This window comes from Trifolium pratense, linkage group LG6 (genome assembly GCF_020283565.1).
Source record: "Trifolium pratense cultivar HEN17-A07 linkage group LG6, ARS_RC_1.1, whole genome shotgun sequence".
NCBI lineage: Eukaryota > Viridiplantae > Streptophyta > Magnoliopsida > Fabales > Fabaceae > Trifolium > Trifolium pratense.
Genome location: NC_060064.1, coordinates 5,561,858 through 5,584,323, shown reverse-complemented (window position 1 = coordinate 5,584,323; position 22,466 = coordinate 5,561,858). Strand labels below are relative to the sequence as shown.

The following is a 22,466-nucleotide window of genomic DNA, read 5'->3' as shown; positions in this document are numbered from 1 at the left end:
GTGTGTTATTTTCTAGAAAAATATGAATGTTCATCATTTTTACTTGAACATTTATTGTCTGATTTGCATTAAATGCATTAAAAACAGACTGATTCGACACGAAGTCGAATGATCAAATTAAAATACAAAAAGGATTAAAGTAAATTTGCATAAACTTGTTAAATGATTTGCAAATAAAAGTTAAAGAACCTGAAGATAAATTGCAACGGAATGATAAAGTGCAGAAACTTTAAAGGACTTGAAAGATTAAATTGCATTTGAATGTAAATAGTGGTTGGAATCCATCTATGTCCGTCCCTTGAACCCGTTTGCCACCGCGGCGTGGGTGTTGCAAGACTTTCATAAAATAGGATTCAACCCTTTGTTCTTATTACAAACAGATATATATAGACCTTGCAGGAAAAACTACCACTAGATCCTACGGTCTAAGTTAAAACAGGAAATAACTTCTAATAGTAGCCTTACACTTGGCATAATTACAAGACAAATAAAGATAACGCCCAATTGCATGCTTCTGCCTTGCTTCACGTTGATAACTTCTAGATTTTTCAACTTAAACCAATATATATATATATATATATATATAAGTCTGTATTAAATTGAGAAAGAGCAAGATAGAATTCGACCTCATGGCATTAACATGCTGCCACGTTCCTCCCAACTTAATAACTTCTATTATATATATATATTAACCTTTTTCGACCAAATATATATATATTTATGGTATTAACAATGGATTAAAGTGAAACACAATATACCAATTCGACCACTTTTTTGAATAACATATATGTACTTGGATTAATACTTGATAGCATGCATGTATCAATTAACATTTTGGCAATTGGAACCTCAAACCAATAATTCGACAAGTATACATATATAAATTAATCTTAGTCGAAATACACATGCCGATCGAAATTAGTTTTTTCCTTCTTTTAAATTCAAACACCAAGACTTTCTCAATACCATAAATCTTATAATTTTGGTGTTAACAGAGGCCCCCAAAAATGTTGTTTCTCGAATGAAGTGAGAGGAATAACATTTTTAATCATGCCACCAATTTAGAGAAAACACTTAATGACCTCTTTTAAAAGAAACAAGACCAAATTTTAGAGAAGATGATTCCGACGTCATCACCACATTTTTTTTATTTTTTGTCGAAAGAAACATGGTAATACTTTACCATTGTTTTGGTCAACAATAGAGTCTACATCTTAATAAAATGTTTGGTCGAGAACATTATTCTTAGAATGAGATAAAATATAAAAATTCAATCAGTTTTACGGCATCCCTCGAACCGTGTTTGACCAATATTTCACTCATCTTTTCATACTTGATATGATCAACAAAATTTTGACCACTTTACCAATTTTAAAAACAACTTCCATGTTAGCATCATGCATGGCAAAGTGTTTCTTCAAAATTTAATTTGAATCTTCTAAATATTGGCTTAACCGTACCCAACCAAATTTGATTCATGAAATGAAGTATATACACATTAATTATTAGAAAACAATTTCGATCATTGTTTTCTTGAATTTTATTTTATTAAAAACTTCTCCATACCACTTGGAGTTAAAAGCAATTCAATCTTTTACATGATGAACGTAAACAATTCAAATTGCTAAGATAATATGGCCTCTAAAAATTATGGTTTCGAAAACCATTTTCACTACGGTTTCGAAAACCGTTTCTTATAGCCAATATTTGATTCACAATTTGCCCAAAAATATCAATATTCTCATAATAATTGTTAACCATAGAAATTAAATCACCATGATCAATCATTAGAGGCCACTCAAAGACTAAAACTTTTCATATTTCAATCTTTGTAAAATTTTTCAAAAAGAAAATAACACACAAAACAGTCCCACTGGGCGTGCCAATTTGTTTACACTGATTTTTGGTAAACAACCGCTAGTTTAAATTAATTACTTGAGAGATCAACTAGTAAATCTCGGAACATATTTGTGTGTTATTTTCTAGAAAAATATGAATGTTCATCATTTTTACTTGAACATTTATTGTCTGATTTGCATTAAATGCATTAAAAACAGACTGATTCGACACGAAGTCGAATGATCAAATTAAAATACAAAAAGGATTAAAGTAAATTTGCATAAACTTGTTAAATGATTTGCAAATAAAAGTTAAAGAACCTGAAGATAAATTGCAACGGAATGATAAAGTGCAGAAACTTTAAAGGACTTGAAAGATTAAATTGCATTTGAATGTAAATAGTGGTTGGAATCCATCTATGTCCGTCCCTTGAACCCGTTTGCCACCGCGGCGTGGGTGTTGCAAGACTTTCATAAAATAGGATTCAACCCTTTGTTCTTATTACAAACAGATATATATAGACCTTGCAGGAAAAACTACCACTAGATCCTACGGTCTAAGTTAAAACAGGAAATAACTTCTAATAGTAGCCTTACACTTGGCATAATTACAAGACAAATAAAGATAACGCCCAATTGCATGCTTCTGCCTTGCTTCACGTTGATAACTTCTAGATTTTTCAACTTAAACCAATATATATATATAAGTCTGTATTAAATTGAGAAAGAGCAAGATAGAATTCGACCTCATGGCATTAACATGCTGCCACGTTCCTCCCAACTTAATAACTTCTATTATATATATATTAACCTTTTTCGACCAAATATATATATATTTATGGTATTAACAATGGATTAAAGTGAAACACAATATACCAATTCGACCACTTTTTTGAATAACATATATGTACTTGGATTAATACTTGATAGCATGCATGTATCAATTAACATTTTGGCAATTGGAACCTCAAACCAATAATTCGACAAGTATACATATATAAATTAATCTTAGTCGAAATACACATGCCGATCGAAATTAGTTTTTTCCTTCTTTTAAATTCAAACACCAAGACTTTCTCAATACCATAAATCTTATAATTTTGGTGTTAACAGATACGTAAGAGTATCAGACCGTTGGAGTCTTGCTCGGATCGTGTATGTTCGACACCTTCTGATGCTCGAGCTCGATGCTCGGCCCAGAACAATATACAATCAAATCAATGATATTAATCGATAGATAAATAGTTGAGATCAACGTAAAATAAAAAACATTAAAATTCCGAAGATTTAATTGATCGAGATGTATACAAAATAAAGATTCAAATATCATATCTAAAACAACTTGACTATGGTACTACAGTTGTAGCGACTATTAGATTTAGATAAAAAAAAAATTAATTTCTCCAAATATATCATATCTAGTCACATTTTACGGGACGTTGTAAAACCCAAACAGCAGTGTTGGTCGAAGGTACAAAGTTCATAGGATTGCATGAAACCTTCAACAAACTATCCTTAGGATGAAACCAACCTGTACGCTTGATAATAGCATTAAACACCACACCAAATTTCAATGATCCACGAAGCCGTCCGTCAGTAATGCCATTTGCAACAACATTACCGACGTACGTATTGTAAGTCTCGAAATGGACAGGAAACAATGTCTTGCTCTTTTTTGGTTGGTAAAAGGGTTGGAGTTTAGTGGTTGCTATGTTCCCGAATTGGTTTTTATCTTTGCCGTAAAACACACCGGAAGAAATGAGGTTGTATGTGATGTCGAGTTTTTTATTCGGATTTGAGACGATGAATTTGATGTCCCATTTAGCGGTGAGGTAGTTTCCGGTGAAATTGAGTGAGGTGAGTTCGGCTGAATCGACTCGGATCTCTGGGTAACGGGGTTTGAAGACGAAATATACGATCAAGATTATGACACCGAGGATTATTACGATGACCGTTAAGATAGAGAGGATGCGGCATAGGATAGTGTTCATGGCGGGGCGCTGGTCTGGTTGGTACATGTTGTGCTAGATGGCGGGGTGCTAAGAGGGTGAAGTAGGAAAACAGAGCAAAGTTGAAAAGTGGAAAACAAAGCACTCTTTGATGCAATGCGATGGACAAAATGAGAGAGAAACGTTGTGATACAAATACTGGGGAGAGAAACAGAGGAATAAATAATTAAAATTTGCGTGTTTTCTTAATTGAATTTGATTAATACACCTTAATTAATCAGGAACCTACACAAAGAATTCATTTATACCTAGAGATGTTTTTTTGGTAAAATATCCAGAAATTTTTTATAGTCTCTTTAATTATTATTTTTAACCGAATATATCCTCTTTAGTTTAAGGCTTAACTACACATTTGGTCCCTTACGTTTATTTTAAGTTTCAATTTGGCCTCTTACGTTTAAAAAGTATCAATTTGGTCCCTTACGTTTCCATTAGGTTTCAATTTAGTCCTTTCCGTCAATTTTGTCACATGTGGCAGTCAATTTGCATATGTGGACTGACACGTGGACACTTTGACACAGTGACACGTGTATAATTCAAACGGTGTTAGTGACAAAACTAACGGAAAGGACTAAATTGAAACATAATGGAAACGTAAGGGACCAAATTGATTCTTTTTAAACGTAAGGGACCAAATTGAAACCTAAAATAAACGTAAGGGACCAAATGTGTAATTAAGCCTTAATTTAATAACCGAGAGGTTCCGTGAACTTAGGTCAATTGACAGGGATATTGCATTATATATCTAGGGATTGAAGTTCGAACTTCGGTCATCCACCTTAAGGGTGAAATTGCCACTAGGTTTTTTTTTTTTTTTTTTAACGGCAAAATATATATTAATAATAACTGGTCTCTGCACAAGACGGGCAAAGTTCGGGAAAAGCGGAACTACAAAACAATGGTGCCGTATATAAGCGGATCACCAATGAATAAAGTTAAAAACAAACACGGCCTAATTGAGGTACTTCTAATCCCATTCTTAGAAGATACTCCGCAGTCTCCAAGCCACCAAAGAAAACCATTAACCTGACCCATCAACTTATCACTTTATTACTTGGTAGCGATTCTGTGCACTTGCAGAGCCGACCGTCAGAAGCAAACTATGATATTCAAATTTCAAATGAAACATATTTTTATATTACTCAATCTCTCACCCAACATCATCGCTTACTTCTTATTTCCTCTTCTCTCCTCTTTTACACGGGATAAATTGTAACTGATATATAAATTTTAACTATAATATATAGGATAAATTATCACTGATAAAAAAAATTCAAAATAATTATCATATGTGAGACAAGTTCTTACTAATAAAAATTTCCAAAAAAATTATTTTACACGGGATAAATTCTAACTGATATATAAATTTTAACTATCATATACGTGATAAATTATCACTGATAAAAAATTCAAAATAATTATCATATGTGAAACAAGTTTTAACTAATAAAAATTTTAAAAAACTATTTTATACGTGGTAAATTCTAACTGATATATAAATATGTTCTATATATAATTGTTTCTTTCAATTTAAATATTTATAATTACAACAAATTTTGATTACCAAACTATAACTTAAAAAAATATCATCGTAACGTTACGACCCGTGCGAAAGCTCAGTGTTTTTACTAGTTTTAAATAAATGTGTATGAAACTATATTTCTTAAAATAAAACATAACTTTTCTCAAAATAAAATTTTATTATTTGGAAACTAAAGAAAGCACTTTTCTTTCTTACCAATTATTTTTGCTTAAACAATTTCATACCTATAACAGTGTGAAACGATTAATTGTGTAGAAAATATTGTATCATTGCTTTTTATATTTATTTTGATTTATTTTTTCTTTTTATGACAAAATTTATTTTGATTTCTTAATAACTAAGATTTACACAAATCATTAAACATAAATACAATAACTTGGTTCAAATACGTTATAAAAAAATAAAAAATAAAAATTGGTTCAAATAGTATATAATTATTATATTTTATTATGAATGGGAAGCTCATTCTCATAAGTTTTTTTTTTTTTTTTTTACGAAAAAAATGATATTCATTCATTCAAATTGACAGAGTGCATCAATCGAAATCATTACATATTTAAATTCGCTAAAAACTAAAAATGATGAATCTGCGAACAAGCTCACATCATTCGAGTTATTAGCATAAAATGGCTCAATGTCTACAAATATGACAAAGCCTACAATTGATATAATAAAATCCAAGTGTCCGGAATATTCATGTCTCCGGATCTGCAACGTTGACAGCTCTAAAATCATTGAATCTGCTCTGATTTTTGATTGAAATAAATCTGCAAATTTAAACAAAACAAACATCGTACGAAGATGGGACAAACACCGTACGAAGACGGGATAACAAACAACTCCGCACTAAGGCGGGACAAACCGATAAATCACAAAGGAAAAACTCAAATAAAACCTAAAATTATGTGTAAATCACTTAGCGAAAACATCACATTTTATATGTAGGAGTCGGAATTCGAATTTCGAACACTCTATTTATTTACCGTCTTTTATAAAGGTGAAATTTCTAAACATTATACCACTTGATAAAAAAATATATTCTTTGATACCCATAAAAAAAAAAGTACCTGACATACCTATAAAAATTATATTCTCTCGATTTGTTACACCGTGTAACAGAATAAGTTTGAATCATCTTCACAAGTAGAATAATGTTGATACAATCTCAGCCATTTATTTCAGTTTATTATATACAATCAAATCACTGATATTAATTGATAGATAAATAGTTGCGATCAACGTAAAATAAAAAACATTAAAATTCCGAAGATTTAATTGATCGAGATGTATACAAAATAGAGATTCAAATATCATATCTAAAACAACTTGAGTATGGTACTACAATTGTAGCGACTATTAAATTTAGATAAAAAAGATTAATTTCTCCAAATATATCATATCTAGTCACATTTTAAAGGACGTTGTAAGACCCAAACAGCAGTGTTGGTCGAAGGTACAAAGTTCATAGGATTGCATGAAACCTTCAACAAACTATCCTTAGGATGAAACCAACCTGTACGCTTAATAATAGCATTAAACGGAAAATTCTATGGTGCAACCCTTATTTGGACTGTTTTGGTGCAGTCTTAATCTGACCAATGAGAATGAAGTATTGACTAATTTTTAATTATATGGTACAAACCACTTATATGGTACCTACCATGTATCTTTATATCAAATAATATTTCAACTAAGTCTCTATTATATTAAAAGTTATAAAACTACCCCAATATTTAAATTATTTTTTATTTTAATTGTGATTGAAAAAAAAAAAAAGAAACAAAGTCAGTTACTTTGGCTTTATACGATATCAAAAAAAAAAAAAGAAAAAGAAATTGAAACCTCTCTTCATCATCACTTCCTTTCATCTCTAAGTCTCAAAATCACTAAAATTGAAAATTCTCAGTTCTCAAAATCACTTGTGGATGTTACAAGCACAAACAGACAATTCTCTCCAATGTATGAATGCACGTACCACCCGTATACCCAATATATGGAATGAGTGTTGGGAAAAATTCAAATTCATGCTATGGTCTGTTACAACAAGTGATGAAATCTGCTAATCAACGTTGAGTATTTCAGATGAAATCTGCTATGGTCTGTTACATCGTGATTAAATTTTGCAGGCTTATTTCATGCAAATTATTTAGTTGAACTTTGTAGTTTATTTTCAAAAATTTGTCTCATTATTAGTTACAAATTGTATTGCGAGATGATATGCTTAATGAATTGGTAAAATAAAATATTCTTAATGGATTGGTAAAATCAATTTTTTTTTTAATATTAATAGTTTTTTTATTTTTAATCTGAATGGTTTTTTATTTTTTGTTACAAAAGAGAAATGAATATTAATAGCTGGTCATCAATGAGAAAATTGGTGGTGCCCCTTATTTCGTTTGAAATCTGTTGTTTCGTTTTAAGCTTTAAGTAATAATCAATAATAATGATAATAATTTAATGTAAATCAAGCCCCAAATGTTTAATATTAATTTTTTGTTGTGATTATCTGTATATTTAATAGTTGAGTGATTATCTCCTATAATTACTCAACAATTTTCACATTAATCTTTTTTTTTTAACAAACTAGATGTATAGTTCGGTTATTATAAAATAATAAATAACTTCACTTTTTTATAAAATAAAATATAAAAATACTGTTTCTACAAAAAAAAAAAAATAAATAAAAACACTGATTTTGGTACGAAGTGATAGCATAGATGAAATTTGACAAGAACATGGAATTTGAGCTTAAATTTGTGATACAGATATTGAGATGGTTTTTTAATTTGGGATTTAGGGTTTTCTTGATGTTAGAAAGAAAATGGATGTTATCACATATATTATTTGGGGATTTAAGTATGATTTTATTTTTAATTGACATATTGATGGTTTTTTTTAGGCATGATTTTTTTTTAATTGAAATAAATTATTATTTTTGTTTGTAATTTCTAAATGAATATTTACTTGATGGGGGACTCATATGCAATAAATAAAAGTTTGTTTAAAAAAAGGATTACCATAGACTTGCGCTGATGTAAGAATTAAAATGAATTCTATTGGTTAAAAAAAAGGACTGCACCAAAACAGTCCAAAAAAGGAATGTACCATAGAATCTCCCGCATTAAACACCACACCAAATTTCACTGATCCACGAATCCGTCCGTCGGTAATGCCATTAGCAACAACATTACCGACGTATGTATTGTAAGTCTCGAAATGGACAGGAAACAATGTCTTGCTCTTTTTTGGTTGGTAAAAGGGTTGAAGTTTAGTGGTTGCTATGTTCCCAAATTGGTTTTTATCTTTGCCGTAAAACACACCGGAGGAAATGAGGTTGTACGTGATGTCGAGTTTTTTGTTCGGATTTGAGACGATGAATTTGATGTCCCATTTAGCGGAGAGGTAGTTGCCGGTGAAATTGAGTGAGGTGAGTTCGGCTGAATCGACTCGGATCTCTGGGTAACGGGGTTTGAAGACGAAATATACGATCAAGATGATGACACCGAGGATTATTACGATGGCCGTTAAGATAGAGAGGATGCGGCATAGGATAGTGTTCATGGCGGGGCGCTGGTTTGGCTGGTACATGTTGTGGTAGATGGGGGTGCTAAGAGGGTGAAGTGGGAAAACAGAGCAAGGTTGAAGTGATGCAATGCAATGCACAATGATGAAGGAAGAGAAACAGGGGAATAAGTAGTTGAAATTTGCGTGTTTTCTTAATTGAATTGATTAATATACCTTAATTAATGGAACCTACACAAAGAATTCATTTATACCTAGAGATTTTTTTTTTCAAATATCCAGAAATTTTTTTATAGTCTCTTTATTTATTATTTTTAACTGAATATATCCTTTTTAATTAAATTAATAACTAAGAGGTCCGGTGAACTTAGCTCAATTGATATGGATATTGCATCATATATCTAGGGATTGATGTTCGAACTTCGGTCATCCACCTTAAAGGGGAAATTGCCACTAGGCTACTTGATAAAAAAAAACAAAAAAAAACTGAGTGAATGGTTTTTAAAAGAAAAAAGTATTCTTATTATTTAAAAAATTATAATAATTAAATATTATTGAAATTATATTAAAGAGGAATAAATAATTAAAATTTGCGTGTTTTCTTAATTGAATTTGATTAATACCTTAATTAATCAGGAACCTACACAAAGAATTCATTTATACCTAGAGATTATTTTTTTGTTCATATATTCAGAAATTTTTTATAGTCTCTTTAATTATTATTTTTAACCGAGTATATCCTCTTTAATTTAATAACTGAGAGGTCCTGTGAACTTATTGACAGGGATATTGCATTATATATCTAGGGATTGAAGTTCGAACTTCGGTCATCCACCTTAAGGGTGAAATTGCCACTAGGCTTTCTTTTTTTTTAACGGCAAAATATATATTAATAATAACTGGTCTCTGCACAAGACGAGCAAAGACCGGGAAAAGTGGAATTATAAAACAATGGTGTTGGATACAAGCGGGTCACCAATGAATAAAGCTAAAAACAAACACGGCCTAATAGAGGTACTTCTAATCCCATTCTTAGAAGATACTCCGCAGTCTCCAAGCCACGAAAGAAAACCATCAACCCGACCCATAAAGATACCGGATGACAGTCAATTATATTATGTTTTTAGTAGTAAATACGGGTAGTTTTAATAGCAATTGAAGACCAGAAGTAAGCAAATACCTGGAAAAGTGAAGTTATTTGGCCCAGAAGCAAGAAAAGTGGAAAAAACAGCAAAAAAAGGCAAAAACGTAATAAACAGCGCAACCATCGTACCCACGATGAGATCCCAGCGTGGCGCGATGAGAAGAGGGTTCAAATTGTCAGAGTACATCAATCGAAATTATTACATATTCAAATTCGCTAAAAACTAAAAATGATGAATCTGAGAAAGCTCACAACATTCGAGTTAATAGCATAAAACGGCTCAATGTCTACAAATATGACAAAGCCTACAATTGATATACTAAAACCCAAGTGTCCGGAATAGTCACTTCTCCGGATCTGCAACGTTGACGGCTATAAAATTATTGGATCTGCTTTGATTTTGGATTGAAACAATCTGCAAATTTAAACAAAACAAGCATCGTACGAAGACAGTATAACAAACAACTCCGTACTAAGGCGGGACAAACGTATAAATCACAAAGGAAAAACTCAAATAAAACCTAAAATTATGTGTAAATCACTTATTGAAAAAGAAATAAAAAAAACAATCAATGAATTCTTTGATATCCATGAACTTAGCGGCAACATCACATTTTATATGCAGGAGTCAGAATTCGAATTTCGAACACTCTATTTATTTATTGTATTTTATAAGGGTGAAATTTCTAACCATTAGACCACTTGATAAAAAAATATATTCTTTGATATCCATAAAAAAAAGTACCTGACATACCTATAAATAATTTAATGATTTAACTATAATGAAAATAAATTTGTAAAAAAACATATAATGAAAATAATAGAAGAAATTACGATAAAATCTTAGAAACTGTTATACAAATTTGTAGGCATTGGTATCCATTTTTTTTATAAGGCGAAGAGCATCTAAACATCGGGGACCAAGCAGGTTTCATCCGCATCCTTTGCTTATATCTCTTTATATTATATTAAAAAAAAAAAAAATTCAAAAACTGGCGACATAAACATAACCTAGTAATTCCACATATAAGCGTGTAGTACTATATCCAACTTCTAATTGATCGTAAGACAAGCCAGAAGTCCCTAAAATTGGTACCCATATTGATTAAGTGGTTTAGTATTAAAGATTTGTGAGTTCAAGTTTTCAACATAGATCTTTTATACAATTGTTACCACACATTTTATTTTTCTTTTAAAAGATACCAATAAATTTATAAATAATTATGTTGATTACCAAAAACTAGTTTACAGTGTTTCTAATTGTTCATATTGTATTTATCTTCTCACAACTACACAGGTAATTGATATTTAGGACTAAATTTCTCCAATTGTTATTACAAAAAACTCAAATAATTTGAGAAAGTAGCTTAAATCTTTAAAATTAAAAAGAAAAGGTTAAGTAAAATTATATTTCATACAAACAATAGTTAAATATAAAATTAATCATCATAATTTAATAAGTCGATACATCAATAGGTTTGTACATCGATACATTAAAATTCCGAAGATTTAATTGATTGAGAGGCATACAAAATAGAGATTCAAATATCATATCGAAAACAACTTGAGTATGGTACTACAATTGTAGCGACTATTAGATTTAGATAAATAAGATTAATTTCTCCAAATACATCATATCTAGTCACATTTTACATGACGTTGTAAAACCCAAACAGCAGTGTTGGTCGAAGGTACAAAGTTCATAGGACTGCATGAAACCTTCAACACACTATCCTTAGGATGAAACCAACCTGTACGCTTGATAATAGCATTAAACACCACACCAAATTTCACTGATCCACGAATCCGTCCGTCGGTGATGCCATTAGCAACAACATTACCGACATACGTATTGTAAGTCTCGAAATGGACAGGAAACAATGTCTTGCTCTTTTTTGGTTGGTAAAACGGTTGAAGTTTAGTGGTTGCTATGTTTCCGAATTGGTTTTTATCTTTGCCGTAAAACACACCGGAGGAAATGAGGTTGTATGTGATGTCGAGTTTTTTGTTTGGATTTGAGACGATGAATTTGATGTCCCATTTAGCGGTGAGGTAGTTGCCGGTGAAATTGAGTGAGGTGAGTTCGGCTGAATCGACTCGGATCTCTGGGTAACGGGGTTTGAAGACGAAATATACGATCAAGATGATGACACCGAGGGTTATTACGATGGCCGTTAAGATAGAGAGGATGCGGCAGAGGATAGTGTTCATGGCGGGGCGCTGGTCTGGTTGGTACATGTTGTGCTAGATAGCGGGGTGCTAAGAGGGTGAAGTTGGAAAACAGAGCAAAGTTGAAAAGAGGAAAACAAAGCACTCTTTGATGCAATGCAATGAACAAAATGAGAGAGAAACGTTGTGATGCAAATACAGGGGATTAAGGAAGAGAAACAGAGGATTAAATAATTAAAATTTACGTGTTTTCTTAATTGAATTGATTAATACACCTTAATTAATCATGAACCTACACAAAGAATTCATTTATACCTAGAGATTTTTTTTGGTCAAATATCCAGAAATTTTTTATAGCCTCTTTAATTATTATTTTTAACCGAATATATCCTCTTTAAATTAATAACTGAGAGGTCCCGTAAACTTAGGTCAATTGACAGGGATATTGCATTATATATCTAGGGATTGAAGTTCGAACTTCGGTCATCCACCTTAAGGGTGAAATTGCCACCAGACTTTTTTTTTGAACGGCAAAATATATATTAATAATAACTGGTCTCTGCACAAGACGAACAAAGACCGGGGAAAGCGAAACTACAAAAAAATGATGCCGTATATAAGCGGATCACCATTGAATAAAGCTAAAAACAAACACGGCCTAATAGAGGTACTTCTAATCCCATTCTTAGAATATACTCCGCAGTCTCCAAGCCACCAATGAAAACCATCAACCCGACCCATGAAGATACACCTGGACTCTAACTCGCGATCTTGAATCAAAAGTGAACGGCCCATCATAATCTAAAAAGCAACTCCACGAGCCAAAATTGATGGCGTTGGTGTTGACTGTTTGGAGTGGACTACGAGCTAAGTCTTATCGCCTAGGTTTTCATTCTATCAATAAATAACTGAGTGAATGGTTTTTAAAAGAAAAAGTATTTCTTATTATTTAAAAAAGTATAATAATTATATAATATTGACTAAAATTGTCGGTAAATTTTTTTTCTTTCTAGAAAGCTGACTTTCCTTGTTGCTGGGACACTTTACGGCTTCCCTCCGAAAGGAGTCTAGTGATCAGAAATTTTACCTTTAAGATAGATAAGTGAGATGTCCGGGATTCGAACACCAACTCATGCATATAAACTTACAAGGACAAATTTAACTGACTCCATTGTAAATTATAAAAATAACATTGATTTTTTTTCTTAATTTTTCTTATTTATAATAGTGAATATTTGATATTTTTTAATTTTTATGAAATTTTTTGAAAATTAATATAATACTTATAAATAATGAAATTTTGCTTTTTTTTTAATGAAATGATTAAATTTTGGTCAAAATAAACCTTTATTAAAAGAAAGTGTGATATTTTAAATAAACTATATTTCTTAAAATAAAACATAACTTTTCTAAAAATAAAATTTTATTATTTGGAAACCGAAGAAAGCACTTTTCTTTCTTACCAATTATTTTTTCTTAAACAATTTCATACCTATAACATAACTGTGTGAAACGATTAATTGTGTAGAAAATATTGTATCATTGCTGTTTATATTTTATTTTATTTGATTTATTTTTTCTTTTTATGGCAAAATTTATTTTGATTTCTTAATAACTAAGATTTACACAAATTATTAAGGATTTAATTGATATGCACCGACGGTGTAAAATAATTTTACACTGTCAACCAATACCAACCATGTTTTCCGCCACATCACCCCACTCCACCCCACTTTCTTGATATGATATGGCAAAATAATGGGGAGCCATTCTCATAATTATTATATTTTATTATGAATGGGGAGCCATTCTCATAAGTTTTTTTTTTTTAACGAAAAAAATAATATTCATTTATTTAAATTGACAGAGTACATCAATCGAAATCATTACATATTCAAATTCGCTAAAAACTAAAAATAATGAATCTGTGAACAAGCACACAACATCTGAATTAATAGCATAAAACGGCTCAATGTCTACAAATATGACAAAGCCTACAATTGATATAATAAAATCCAAGTGTCCGGAATAGTAATGTCTCCGGATCTGCAACGTTGACGGCTCTAAAATCATTGAATCTACTCTGATTTTGGATGGAAACAAATCAGCAAATTTAAACAAAACATACACCATACGAAGACGGGACAAACACCGTACGAAGACGGGATGACAAACAACTCCGCACTAAGGCGGGACAAACTTATAAATCACAAAGGAAAAACTCAAATGAAACCTAAAATTGTGTGTAAATCACTTATTGAATTGAAAAAGAAATAAAAAACAATCAATAGAAGAAATTACGATAAATTCCTAGAAACTATTATACAAATTTGTAGGCATTGGTACCCATATCGATTAAGTGGTTTAGTATTAAAGATTTGTGAGTTCAAGTTTTCAACGTAGATCTTATATACAATTGTTACCACACATTTTATTTTTCTTTTAAAAGATACCAATAAATTTATAAATAATTATGTTGATGTCCAAAAAATAGTTTAAAGTTTTTCTAATTGTTCATATTGTATTTAGGTAAAATTATATTACATACAAACAATAGTTAAATATAAAATTAAAATTTAATAAGTCGATTCATCAATAGGTTTGTACAACGGTGCCAAACATAACAAAGAAAAAAATTATACTCTTTCGATTTGATACAATCTCAACCACTTATTTCAGTTTATACAATCAAATCAATGATATTAATCGGTATATAAATAGTTGAGATCAACGTAAAATAAAAAACATTAAAAAGATGATCGAAGAAGATTTAATTGATCAAGATGAATACAAAATAGAGATCCAAAAATCATATCTAAAAAGAGTATGGTACTACAATTGATCGCAATTGTAGCGACTATTAGATTTAGATAAATAAGAGTAATTTCTCCAAATACATCATATCTAGTCACATTTTACAGGACGTTGTAAGACCCAAACAGCAGTGTTGGTCGAAGGTACAAAGTACATAGGACTGCATGAAACCTTCAACAAACTATCCTTAGGATGAAACCAACCTGTACGCTTGATAATAGCATTAAACACCACACCAAATTTCAATGATCCACGAAGCCGTCCGTCGATAATGCCATTAGCAACAACATTACCGACGTACATATTGTAAGTCTCGAAATGGACAGGAAACAATGTCTTGCTCTTTTTTGGTTGGTAAAAGGGTTGAAGTTTAGTGGTTGCTATGTTCCCGAATTGGTTTTTATCTTTGCCGTAAAACACACCGGAGGAAATGAGGTTGTAGGTGATGTCGAGTTTTTTGTTCGGATTTGAGACGATGAATTTGATGTCCCATTTAGCGGTGAGGTAGTTGCCGGTGAAATTGAGTGAGGTGAGTTCGGCTGAATCGACTCGGATCTCTGGGTAACGGGGTTTGAAGACGAAATAGACGATCAAGATGATGACACCGAGGATTATTACGATGGCAGTTAAGATAGAGAGGATGCGGCAGAGGATGGTGTTCATGGCAGGGCGCTGGTCTGGCTGGTACATGTTGTGCTAGATGGCGGGGTGCTAAGAGGGTGAAATAGGAAAACAGAGCAAGGTTGAAGTGTAAAACAAAGCACTCTTTGATGCAATGCAATGGACAATGGCAAAGGAAGATAAACAGGGATTAAATACTACTGATTATGACCATTTCATCCAGATTAAGAAAAATTGATATGTTATTTTATTAATTTTATTCTTTTTTGGTAAAGTTATTAATTTTTTCTTGTTAATTCTTTTCTTTTTTGAATTATTTCTTATTAGTAGATAATAGTTTTATTTTTATGTATAGTAGATGAAATGACAAGTTATTGAAAACCTACGCATGAAGTGGAAATACCGCGATCCTCTCTACCAAGTTCAGCGACAATCACCACTGAACCAATTAATGATTGGTTAATGTCAATAATTTTATTTATACATACAATTATAATTTTTTTTAAGTGTGATTGTTATTATTATTATGGAAGTGAGAGAATCTATTATTTATATGTTTAGGAGTTTCTCTCTCATAGTCTTATTCCTATGTGGCACCATTTCATTGATCCATATCTTATGTGGCATTCTAATATTTCTCTAATTCCTATGTGGCTAACTATGAAGGCCTTTGCAATTTCTCTGATACATGATGATATCATTTTACTTAGAATCTTTGGCTAATTTGGAAATTCAATCATTTCTCAATTATTGTTTATAAATCGTATTTAATGCACCTATTTAACAAATACACTGATAAAATAATAGAAACTCCTCGAATGACTATACTATAGAATGAATTGGAAAAATGTGGAATTGAGAAAAAAGTGTCATTGTCTGAAATATAAAATGAATGAAGTAATTGACTTCATAAATTATTTTTCTATTTCATTTTATTATTCTATTAATTATGGTTTACCTTAACGTGGTTTTTCTAATAAAAAAAAATACATAGTGATTTGTACCAAACAAAATATTAAAGTACGGGGGTATTGATAAAATAAAATAACCTACATGGAGATATTAAGCAAAAAATAACTTACACGGGGTGAGACATACATTTGTAGATTTTATTATATAAAAAATACGATATCAATTGAAAGCAGGGAAAGTAATAATGATTTTATATATATAAAAAAAGAATTAAAAGCAATAATATCATGTATTACTTTATTTTTATTCTCCATACATTACTGTAAAATAAAAAAATAAAAATAAAAACAAATAGATACATTTTTTAAAATTTGCACATTAACAAATGAGATATGCTTAAAAAAGTTATATAATTTTTTTTTTGTGTCAAGCAAATGACAAACAATTCTACTGTTCATTACTTTTAAATAAATAATATTAAAATTAAAATCGCCTCATTTTGCTTCTCAAATGTGAAATTTTTTCACACGGGGAGATGAGATAAAATACTCCTGAAGAAAACAAATGTCTAAAGGAGAGAGATGACGATTAAGAACAAATATATTAACCGTTAGATTAGTTTTTGCATAATGACATTTTTTTTATGAAAATAAAAGAACAAATATATGAACATGTGAGTTGGGAACGGGGAGTGGAGTATCACTCTCCATTATGTCATTTCTCCTTAAAATCTCCAAAATTTGGATCTTTTATCATATTTAAATAAACTATTACATTAAATATAAAATTAATTTTACAAATAATTAAAAAATCACAATATTAAAATTTTAATAATCCATATTTTTCATGTGTGAAAAAAAATGATCTATATTTTTCATAGAACATTAACCCGGACGATAGCACGGGTAAGTTATACTAGTAATATATATTTGGGAGATGTACCAATTTTGTGTTCACTTAATTTATTCATAGTATTAGTCATACCAACAAGAGAAAGTTTAAAGATGTAGTTTCATACCGTTTTTTATTTTGACAGATTATTTACCAAGGCTTTATTTGGTGTTAAATCTGATTAAAAAAAATATACTAAAATATTTGTAAGGTCGGATTCTTTCTTTTTTGTGGTGGAAACCGTGTATCTCTATATACAGCTATAGAAACTAATCATTCGAATTTTATGTGAGATCTAAATACGGTAAGGTCGAGTTCTACTATATGTATCATTCATGATATTTGTTACCTTATTTATTAAAGAAGTTTATTTTAATCAAAGTTTATAATTAATGTATCATGTTGACCATGGTAATTACTTTCGATTGCTTAAGAACTAAGGTGCAAACTGTCAGTTTTCGACGGAGTAGTATATAGAAATTTTGCTATTGTCAAAAAAAAGTATATAGAAATTTTGCTTCTTTATTGAAATGTCAATAGGAACATAAATTGAAATGGTATAATTTAAGGTAATTTTACTATTTCCTTTTTGAATGGTTTATTTTATTTTTTGTGACTAAAAATGGTAAATTTTAATGTTACTTGCTCTTTGTATATGTTTTCTTTTAATTAAGTAATCAGACTTTTTCAGAAAAGCGTATTCAAATGAGATTTTTCTATATTTGGATAAGCTAATGCATGTGATACTCCATCCGATACTATATATAAGAAAAACTTTGTTTATTAGATTCATTCTAAAATTAATGAATCTAGACAATCAAATAGTTCATATTCATCAATTTTACAATGAATCTAAAAAAAAAAATCTTATATATAAAATCGGAGGGAGTAAAAAAAATACAAAGTGCAATCTACATAAACATCTTGTATTATTTTTCTGTAGATTGATAAAGAAGTTGAGGGGTATAAATAGAAATGCAAAACGTTCCCATGAATTTGATTCAGTTGATAGGGATATTGTATTTTATATGCAGGCAGGGCCGGCCTTGTGGGTGTGCAAGGTGAGCCACCGCACATGGCCTCAAACATTCAGGGTCTCTAATTGTTTATATCGGTCTATTAAAAAATTTATATATGTAAAAAAAATTAATGACTTTGTTACTACTAAAAATATTTAATAAACACACTCTTAATTTTATAAATAACTTGCGGTTGATTGTAAAAAAAGAAGCAACATTACAAGAAAGTTTTTTACTCCCAACAAAATGTAAAGTTGATAATGATGTATTTTAATGTCATTGATTAAAATATGTCGCTTTTAGATGTTATTTACTACGATGACTATTTTTTATGTTATGGGGTCTTGCTAACGAGTGCCCCAGGGGCACTCTTTAAGCATTCCATTTAAAGAAACTTTTTATTCAAAAAGTTAAACACTACAATTTCCAATGCGTTGACTTTACGCATTCCGATAAAAATTCTATAAAAAACTTACTATTTAAAGGCTTAAAGAGTGCCCCGGGGGCACTATTTAGCATTTGCCTTATGTTATTTACAATTTAAATAGAGAATGACTTTTTAAAAAAATTATATTTTTATTAAAGATCCATTTTAAATTTTCAAATAGGGCCTCCAAATACTCGGGACCGGCCCTGTATGCAGGGTTGAGGTTCGAATCTCGGACACTCAATTTATTCATTTTAAAAATGAAATTTTTAGCCACTAAACTATCGACAAAAAAAATTGCAAAACATTTTCTATATATTGCGGAAAACCTACCAAAAAGGTTAAAATGAAATCCACAATTAATTTCTTCCCAATTCTTCTCACGTACAATTTTCCCAAAAAAAATAGTCATTCAAAATAAAAATTATGTTATGAGAAATGCTAACATGTGTCCATATATATACGATAAAAAAATCAAATGTAGTATAATATTTCTTAGTATAATATATGTTATGAAAAATGCTAACTTATAATTTTCTTAGAACTAATATGTCCATGTACGTTAAATAATGTAAAATTTTTATCTTTAAAAATCTTAATATATACCTTAAGGACATGTGTTAGCATGATCGTTATGTCAGATATGATTTGCCATATTGAAAAACAATCTTCTCTATGTTCTATTAAAGAGATCCCAACTAGTCTATGGTGATTGACTTAACAAGCGCAAGATGCATTTGGCGGCAGATAAAAATCAAAGCATATACCTCTAATACTGCCACAATTAGTTTTTTTTTTTCTTCTTTGTAACTAATAGTTATTAATTCTTTTATTTTTGTGATGGATTTCTGGTTGTGTATATTTCTAGTACTCATTTGTATTATGAACTTTTTCTTATTTTTCGTATGTATAATATTATACTTCTCATTTTGAAAAGAAAAAAAATTATTATAAAGAATTTTTAATTAATTAACTTGTTCTCAATATTCATCATAAAACCTTAAATAACTTTTGTTATTTGACATGCATGTATATAAAAAACCATGAACTTACATAAATTAGATAGCCTAAAAATTACAGGTTTGAACTTTGAAGATAAGTTTAGTTTCAATTAATTATACTCTAAAAAATCTAAACATAAAAAATAACAACATCTACTATTTTTTCCACATTAAAACAACAAAAAGTAAAATGATTAATAGTTAAATATATATAACACAAATGAATGCATAGTTTTTTCTTTCTTTCTTTCTTTCTTCACACGTAAATTGTGCAATTGACAGGGATACCCTTATTATCCAACATACCATTACCAGTAGAACCTTGAAACACAACCTTTAACCCTAAACAACTAGCCAACATACCTGTACTTCTTGTAGTCAATGATGGAGACCTAAATTCAGTCATAGAAGCAATTCTCACACCAACCATAACAGAACCACTTGATCTTTCTTTACTTATTTCATCCAAATCCCATTTTTGAAATGATACAGCTATTGCACCATTGGTAGATGAGGTTCTAATTTCCATTTGTTTTTGTTCTTGTTTTTCCAATTCAAAATTAGGCACAACACTCATTGCTATCTCATTTGTATCATGCACAATATCGACCTTAAACTCACGAAAATAACCTTTTAATCTGTCGTTTGGATTTTGAACCGTGATGCTAATGTTCCAATCACCGGTTAAGGTTGGATTTGTGTTGAAATTTGTTACGGATAAAGAATTAACCCTGTATTCGGGTAATTGAGGATGTAACATTAATGCAATGATAAGAGTCGAGACAAAGAAGCCGGTGAATATAAAACATGAACACATTATGAAACCACGAATGAAGGCTGCACCGCCGTCATGATAGGGTGTGGCGTTATAGTATGGCGCATGTATTTGACCGGGGTAATTATTGTATCCTTGTGGCGGGTATGGGGGGTATCCATGTGGTGGTGGTGGGTAACCTTGATAGGGTGGTTGGCCCGGGTAACCAGGGCTCGATTGATAATACATCATGTGGGGTGCGGCCACCGGTGGTGGCGCTGGTGATGCAGATGTGGATGATTTATCTTTTGATTTATTTTTTTTATGTGATTTTCCATGGTTTGATGAATCGCTATCGCTGCTATCGCTACCCATGATGATTTTTTTAGGTTCTCTCTCCCAATGATAATTTTGAGGGAGAGAGAGGAGGGAGAATTATAGCAATAGGTTTGTTCTTATTTTTTGTTCTTAATTAGAATCCAATAAGGAGTTAGATTCTCTTAAACAAAACTTCTCTATATCTAGCGTTCTCCAACATTTATTTATTGTATCTTTCTGTCTCTTAATATATTTGGTTAAATGTAATTAAAGGTAATGGACAAGGTTTAGCTATTCCTTATCCTCTTAACATGTCTATTAATTTTGGCATATTTCTAGCTGGCCGGCTCTTTCCTATTCTCTAATTTTGTAAAGTTATGCATGTGGATGGGTTTGCATTTTTGTAAATTTGAAATTTGATAATATAGATAAATAGGGTAACCTTTATGCAAATCTAGTTTAATTGGTAATTACCATAGTTTAACTTTTGTAGGGGTTAAGATTTTTTATTTCATTTTTTTATTTATAAAGTGTGTGAGTCTAAACAAATCGAAGAATATGGATTACCTCATGTGCTCTTTAATTGCTCTTTTTCTCAAAAGTTGTGGAAGCGGATTTTTAAATGGATGAATGTGGATTTCATCTCTTTTGATGACGGGTGGAAACATTTTTCCTCTTTTGGAGCTTTATTGAATAATAAGAAGTACGAAAAAGCTCGTCACGTTATTTGGTTGGCCACTACTTAGTGTATATGGCATGCGCGTAACAATGTGGTTTTTAGAGGAGAAGCTATTAATTGGAAAGCCTTAGAAGACAAGATTATTTATATTTCATGGTTTTGGTTTATAGGTAAAATAGCTAGTAAGTCTTCTTGTATTTTTTCAGATTGGTGTAAGGATCCATTAAAATGCATTATTAGCATGTAATGGTTGCTATCAGAATTGTAAGGGTTGAGTAACCCTTGTACTCCTTATAATTCAATTTTTCCTTATAAAAAAAAAAAACGAAGAAGATAAATAAAATACGGTGACTTTTAAATTTATTCAATAGTTTAAAGATAATAAACGTTTATTTTTATTTTTATTTTTTTTGTAGAAAAATAAACGTTTATTCTTTATACATACAATCTCACTCTTAAATTCTCCAATTAGTACTAATTTTTCAATCTCACTCTTAAAAATAAATCTTCGATAAAAAATTATAAGTCGATTAGAAGAAAAAAAATTTGTCTCAAATTATAAATTACTTACGATATCAATAAAAGATATAATGTTATTTTTCTATATATACTCTTTTTTTTTTTAACAAGCAATTTTTCTATATATACTCTTAATAGCTATTACTCTCTCTCTTCGTCAAAAAAAAAAAGCTATTACTCTATCTTAGATGGACCTCATGTTCTTTATAATTGGACCTCGTTAGATTGACCTCTCATAATATATTTGAGATGGCCTTTTTGGTCCACATTATTATAGGACTAAGGA

The 22,466-nt window shown here is 30.4% G+C and overlaps 3 protein-coding genes across 3 annotated transcripts; all 3 read right to left on the bottom strand.

The window, feature by feature from the left end:
- Positions 1–3,256: 3,256 nt before the first annotated feature.
- LOC123889190 (NDR1/HIN1-like protein 6) lies at positions 3,257–3,856 on the bottom strand. The gene has a single exon (XM_045938412.1). It carries the CDS (start codon positions 3,854–3,856, stop codon positions 3,257–3,259), a length of 600 nt encoding a protein of 199 aa, XP_045794368.1.
- A 2,934-nt stretch (positions 3,857–6,790) lies between these two features.
- Positions 6,791–15,809, bottom strand: LOC123889189 (NDR1/HIN1-like protein 6). Its single transcript, XM_045938411.1, has 2 exons — positions 15,243–15,809; positions 6,791–6,903 (listed from the first exon to the last, which is right to left on the bottom strand). The coding sequence occupies exons 1-2, from the start codon at positions 15,727–15,729 to the stop codon at positions 6,791–6,793; spliced, it is 600 nt and encodes a 199-aa protein (XP_045794367.1). The 5' UTR covers positions 15,730–15,809.
- Positions 15,810–20,166: 4,357 nt separating this feature from the next.
- Positions 20,167–21,039, bottom strand: LOC123889188. The gene has a single exon (XM_045938410.1). The coding sequence runs from the start codon at positions 21,037–21,039 to the stop codon at positions 20,167–20,169; it is 873 nt and encodes a 290-aa protein (XP_045794366.1).
- Between the last annotated feature and the right edge of the window lie 1,427 nt (positions 21,040–22,466).

Coding starts and splice junctions, on each gene's coding strand:
- LOC123889190 (XM_045938412.1), bottom strand. CDS start 3,856: ATGTACCAACCAGACCAGCGCCCCGCCATGAACACTATCCTATGCCGC.
- LOC123889189 (XM_045938411.1), bottom strand. CDS start 15,729: ATGTACCAGCCAGACCAGCGCCCTGCCATGAACACCATCCTCTGCCGC. Junction 6,904..15,242: donor TGCTATTATCAAGCGTACAG/GTTGGTTTCATC, acceptor TTAAGCGTACAG/GTTGGTTTCATCCTAAGGAT.
- LOC123889188 (XM_045938410.1), bottom strand. CDS start 21,039: ATGGGTAGCGATAGCAGCGATAGCGATTCATCAAACCATGGAAAATCA.